This window comes from Telopea speciosissima, chromosome 4 (assembly GCF_018873765.1).
Source record: "Telopea speciosissima isolate NSW1024214 ecotype Mountain lineage chromosome 4, Tspe_v1, whole genome shotgun sequence".
In the NCBI taxonomy this organism is placed as follows: domain Eukaryota; kingdom Viridiplantae; phylum Streptophyta; class Magnoliopsida; order Proteales; family Proteaceae; genus Telopea; species Telopea speciosissima.
In genome coordinates, this window is record NC_057919.1 from 54698124 (window position 1) to 54704735 (window position 6612).

The 6612-nt window shown below is 38.6% G+C and overlaps 1 protein-coding gene and 1 pseudogene across 1 annotated transcript; one reads left to right on the top strand and one right to left on the bottom strand.

Annotated features, from left to right (window-relative positions):
* Positions 1–2432: 2432 nt before the first annotated feature.
* Positions 2433–2845, bottom strand: LOC122660565 (annotated as a pseudogene).
* A 2339-nt stretch (positions 2846–5184) lies between these two features.
* Positions 5185–6399, top strand: LOC122660564 (xyloglucan endotransglucosylase/hydrolase 2-like). Its single transcript, XM_043855927.1, has 3 exons — positions 5185–5502; positions 5606–5799; positions 5882–6399. The coding sequence occupies exons 1-3, from the start codon at positions 5221–5223 to the stop codon at positions 6291–6293; spliced, it is 888 nt and encodes a 295-aa protein (XP_043711862.1). The 5' UTR covers positions 5185–5220; the 3' UTR covers positions 6294–6399.
* The last annotated feature ends 213 nt before the right edge of the window (positions 6400–6612 follow it).

Below are 6612 nucleotides of genomic sequence, written 5' to 3' on the forward strand. Positions count from 1 at the left end.
CCATCTTCTTTCTTCTGTCCCAGGATACCTCTAACTCAAGGAAACAATAAATTAAGATAAAAATGGAGACTAAGTCCAAGAAGACCAAGGAGATGTCGGCCGTGAACGGTAACTTGATTGGGGGTGTCGGTGGATCGGAGGTTTTGGATTGGGAACTCAATCCAGGTTTTTTTTTTGGGGGGGGGGGAGAACTTTGCACTCCTATGATTTCTTTTAATTAAAAAAAATTTAGGGGAAAAGGATTTGGCAGAGGAAGTTACCTGAAGTTATAGCGGCAAGATGAGAGTGCGTCGTCGCCTAAAAATGCAAATTAGTAAGAGTGCTCTGTTGCCTGAAGTTGCAACGGCAAGATGAGGGTGTGCCATCGCCTGAAAACACAGATGCGTAAGAGTGCTTAGTCACCCGAAGTTGCAGAGGCAAGATGAGGGTGCGCCATTGCCTGAAAACACAGAGGCTTATGAGTGTTCCGTCCCCTGAAGTTTCAGTGGCAAAATGAGGTGCGCCGTCGCCTGAAAAATGCAGAGGTGCAAGAGTGCTCCATTAGGGTTGAGAGATCGTGTGAATGAGGAAAATAGGAGAGAGAGAGAGAAAGAGATGGGGCAATTGAGTTTGAATTTGGGTTAACCACAGTTTAAGGGTGGGTTTGGTTACCAACCCTGGCTAGTCCCTGGGTTACACCCACCAGGGTTAACTCTTAGTTAATTTGAGGGATTCAAATGTGGACCGTTGGATTTGGGAGTGCCACTTGTCGCACTCTCAGGGTGGAAATAATAAGAAATAACCGATCGAGAAATGGAGAGGAGGAAAATCCCACAAAGTTGCATCTTGTTGTAGTGAATGATGTCATTAAAGAACAAAAAAGGGAACCTTGTTAGAGCTCTAGTCGCTCTAATACCATGTGGTGAAATCTCAGATTACATTTCATTGCAAAAATAGTTACATATATGCAACCTTGAAATGAACTAAGATGTAAATCAAAACTAAATATAGAGAACTGTCTCTTAACAACTTAACAACTTTCCTAACAAACCTGACACCTATCCTAACAGACTTAGCTCAGTGATATTTTGAGAGCTAGATACAACTAGACTTAGGGTGTTAGAAACACGTGAAGAAGATGTCGGTGGTGTATCACTAACATATATTTGATTCGATAATTTCATTGAAAAAATAACATACAGAACTATTATGTGACCAATCATTGTTTATTCCCACCAGCGGTAGTAGCCATGGACATAGGCATGCTCAATAAAATAACATTGTAAAAGTTACACGTTAGTAGCGACTAGAAGGGAAAGAAGAAGAAATAAGGGTTGGGATTTGGGAAATTCCATTACTGTAAAATGACCCTTTTGCCCCTTACTTAATGTGTTTCATGTCACAACCCCAGGTTGCCATAGGTCGGCCACGGCCCACATAGCCAGACCTGATTGGGAACGCGCAAAGTAAACCATTTCTTAACATAATAAAGATTCATTACCGTAATAGCGGAAGACTTGGATGAACGGGGTAAAACTTTTTCGATCCTTCCACATTTTACTTAACATTCATAACTAAACCATTTCATTTAAAACTCGGTTAAAACAAAATGACATTTTTTTGGTAGAATGAACACTTAATTGAGATTAAAGTGGATTATACATGGACGGACTAGAACACATGTCTACAATCCATGGATCAAAAATTAGTCAAACTGTCGTACATGTCACCAACAGTGCATTTCTTGTCAGAGAGTCAGCAAAGCTGTTTTGCTCCCTTGGAATATAAGAAAAAACACTACAAGATTCATAATACAAAATATGACATTCAAAAAGGCCAGTGAACAAGACAATATGCAACATTCATGGGGTGAGCTAGAAATCCAGTGAACGAGACAAAATCAATAATAATTATCATATATCATTGGCTAAAAGTTTTATGCACGGTCGTGTATAAGAGGAATCTTTTACACTGGATTTTAGTAACCGTCAGATTGAATTGTTTAAATCTGAACCATCCAAGAATAAACTAATGATATATACTTCTCTTATACGGTTACTTTTCAATTACTCTTTCAAATGCGTCTACAAGACTTTATATTTATCTACAAATAAATAAAAAAAAGGGAACAAGGACGATTAGAGAAAAAAGGGGAAACAATTCGATCTCTTTCTCTTCTCCGTCCCCTTCTCTTTCTGCTTCCTCCAACCCTTCTGTCACCATTATAGCAACTCTTTAAACTTTGATCTTCATTCACCTCTGCAATTCCCTGTTCTTTGATTTGAAGGTTTGAGGTTGTTACTAATGTTCCTAATTCACTGGTTGACTGTGGTTCTGCCAATGCCCTATTCCTGAGCTGTTTCATATCAACAATCTTTTTGCATTCGGTATCACTCGATTCAGATGAAGAACTAGAAGATGATTTTTTTATCTTTTCAAAAGCCATTATAAAATTGAACTAACCCTCTTGTTCAAAATATTCCGCAACAAAGAGACAAGCAACAATCGCAACAAAATCTGGTTCAGGGACTCGTTAGAGTTCCCAATTAATTAACAAACGAATTACAATAATAGTAACTTGCCATTTTCTTGCAAGACCTACAACTCTAATTTGACCCAGAAAGGGGGCAGCTCGCAACCCCTTAAAACCCTAGCTTTGTGCGGCGCTAGTGCCTACATTTTGCATTGTACCTGATGGTGTTATCGGTCCTCATGCGGATCCAATGAAGGATGGACCTGTTCTACCTCATCTTCTTCGCAAAGCTTCTTCTTGATTTTCAAGGTTTTATGCAACGGCATCTTGGCTTCTGATGCGAAGCTCGGGGACGAGGGTGAGGAAATCAGAACAGAAGTGAGAGAACCCTCTGAGGAACTAGAAGATGATTCATTGTCATCTCTGGCTTTCATTAATGTAGCTTTCAGTTTAGCTTTCTCTTCTTTCCACCTCCTTTTTAGTTCTTTTTATTGAAGCTCTTCAGAGATTCTTAACATTCGTCAAGTCTTACGGAAAAAATTTACTAGACTGTCTCAAAAGATACCTTCAAACACAGATGAATATTGACAATTTGACATGCTTTGAGTTAAATCTGCTATTTATCTCAACTTTTCATAGGGATGCTTGTCTATTAGCTTACTTGTATCGCAATTGCAGAAGGAAAAAAATCTCAAATTGGTTGGGCCATGACTACTAAAGTACATTGTTGGATGCTTGTCTATTTGAAATTGAATAAGCAATAGAGACTGCTTGGTTTAAGAAATTGGCCCATTCTGTGCTTCTATTTTTTGTTAAAAAATTTTTTAATTTTATATCTACAACCTTCCATGCACCCATGTGCACTGCCGGTTAAAGCCTTATCTTCTCCATCCCTCGGCTTGGGCCAGGTACCAAGATGACTTAAAAAAGCTCACAGCGAATAAGGCGGAGGAAAAATTTAGCAGCGGAAAGGCTCCTGCCACCGGAGGTGAAAGATGCATTTGCTATTGGAATTTGGAACTGAAGTTGATTGAATCAGGGGGCGACCACTGCTATTTCCGGAAGGGCTGTTGCCACGAGATTTATGCGGGAAGCCATTGAATTGGTAATATGAGAATGTAACCAAAATGAACAAGAAGAAGAAGAGTTGCCATGGCCGGGGTGCTTGCCTGACGGCATTATGTTGCTGCTGCTACTTTTTCAGTCTCTTGCGGTGGCGGAAGTGGTTTCCAGAAAGGAGAAGTGGAGAGAAGAAAACGAACCCAACACGCGTGAGCTCCGGAGCTGCAGAGCGAGGTTGCGACAGTTGAAAGAGTGAAATCCCTACTTTTTTTCCCCTCTCTCTATCTCTCTCTTCCTCAGGAATGTTATCATCTACTCGAAGCCTCAGTTTTTGCATTTTTTACGGATCGAAAAATTTACGTCTTTCCCGGCAAAGCGATTACAAAATTTAGACTTCAAAACTCCTTTAGACTTCAAAACTCCTTCAGCTTCAATGATTCTTTCCGATTATTTTTCGATGTGGGGATAATTTGTAGAAATCGCACAATGGGAAGACGGAACGCCAAAGAGAAAGAGAAGAGAAAGAGATCGAATTGTTTTCTCTTTTTTTGTCTCTAATCATCCTTGTTACCTTTTTTTCATTTATTTGTTGATAAATACAAATTGTAGAGACGTATTTGAAAGAGTAACCAAAAGATAACTGTATAGGAGAAGTATATATCATTAATTTATTCTTCAACGGTTTAGATTAAAATAATTCGATCTAACGGTTACTAAAATTCAGTGTAAAAGATTCCTCTTATACATGACCGTGTATGAAAACCTCCTCCTATATCATTTATAAGAATATAAGCATTACAAGAATCAAGTTTTGGCGTTTGATCATATTATTCATTCAACATTTAACATTTTTCGTGTGTACTTACGAGAATTCATTCATTTGCCTTTGTTCATGAATAATCGTGTTACTTTCATCATTTCCTTCTTTTCATAAATTACATGTTCATTATCTTCACCAGATTATGTTGATCGAAGTCTCAATGACTTTCAAAGCATCTTTTTTGTGCCGAAGAAAAGGCTGTCCAAAACTATAACTATGAACTATGAACCACTGAAACTGTTTGATTGCCCATGTCTCACATAATGATGAAAGGAAAAAAAAAATTGTGGGTCCACACATGATGAGGAATCCAATTTCAAAGCAGTCAAACCCTTAAGAGTTTGAACAATTATATATTTTTTCTTTTAATACATTATTTAAAGAACCACCATACGTTTGGTGCATGTTTGTCTTCTTCCTTATGGTCCCCCACATAATAATTAGAAGGTTTTCATGGATCTGAGGTGGAGATATACATACATCAACGTAGATCCAACTTTCAGAGCTGTGTTTTGTCATTAAAACCCAAAACCCTAAACATTAAAACCAGAAAAAACATTACCCAAAAAAAAAAAAAAAACCAGAAAAAAGAAGGAAAGCTATGGGTCCACCGCCGCTTCCTACAACCCCATATCACGCAACGCGGAAACAAAGGTTCCAGCTTCCAAAGTGCTAATAGCTGTTCCAGCTTGAAGCCACTACTTCTTTACTGTTATTTCGTAATCAAACTTCCCCCGCAAGCTCGCAAGAGCCACAACACAAACATCTCTTGCTGTATAAATACATGATCAAAGCCCATTCTTCATTGCTCACTCAAAACATCTCTCTCTCTCTCTCTCTCTGTCTGTGGGGTATTGTCATCTCTATAAACTGTATAGTGATTAAAATGTCAATCTCTTCATGTGGGCTTTCAGCCCTTGTGTTGATTGGTCTAGTTCTGAGCTCTTTAAGGACTACTGCCTTTGCTGGTAATTTCTACCAAGACTTTGATCTCACTTGGGGTGATAACCGTGGTAAGATACTCAGTGGAGGGCAACTTCTCACCTTGTCACTGGACAAAACCTCTGGCTCTGGCTTCCAGTCCAAGAATGAGTATCTCTTTGGAAGGATTGACATGGAGCTCAAACTTGTTTCAGGCAACTCAGCTGGCACTGTAACTGCCTATTATGTAAGTCTTTTTTACACCCACTTCATTAATTTCCTTCATTTCCTTTCTGACCTGAATGTTCAAACTTTTATATTCTTTGATTATCATTAATTGTGTGTTACAGTTATCTTCTCAAGGGCCAACCCATGATGAGATTGATTTTGAGTTCTTGGGGAACCTTAGTGGAGACCCTTATATCCTCCATACCAATGTGTTCACTCAAGGGAAAGGGAACAGAGAGCAGCAGTTCTACCTATGGTTCGACCCTTCAAGGAACTTCCACACCTACTCCATTGTCTGGAACCCACAAAAGATCATGTAAGTCTGGCCTCATTTTTTTATACATAATTTCAAAAATCACCGAACCATCTAACTTTTTTTGACCTTTTTCTTGTTTCAGCTTCTTAGTTGATAACACTCCTATCAGAGTTTTCAACAACCATGAAGCAATTGGAATTCCGTTCCCTAAGAACCAACCCATGAGGATCTACTCAAGCCTCTGGAATGCAGATGACTGGGCAACAAGAGGTGGGCTAGTGAAAACAGATTGGACCAAAGCACCTTTCACTGCTTACTATAGGAACTTCAATGCTAATGCCTGTGTCTGGTCATCCTCTGGAACATCTACTTGTAGTTCAAGTTCTACAAATTCTTTCTTTGATTCAGCTTGGCAGACTCAAGGGCTTGATGCCATGGGACGAAGGAGACTTAGATGGGTACAGAAATATTACATGGTTTACAACTATTGCAACGATTTGCAGAGATTCCCTCAAGGTATTCCTGCTGAGTGTAAACGTTCAAGGTTCCTCTAGAAACAGGGTTTAGTAGCTATGAAGGAGTTTTTGTCGATTATGTGAATTGAGTTTGTGATATATCCGTTGGTGGTCATCCAGTGCTGATTTGTTAGTTCTTTCTATGTATTTTAGGGTCTCTTTGGTATTATTGTATTTATATTTATTACCTACTTTTGAGAAATCATTTGTGACAATAAATTATGGTCTACAAATAATAATCGTTTGGTTACTATTTGTATAACATATTATACAATTAAAAATAGATTTGGTATGCCTATGTGCATAATATATTATGGGAAAAATAACTAGTATGCTTATGTGCATCTCTTATCTTCTT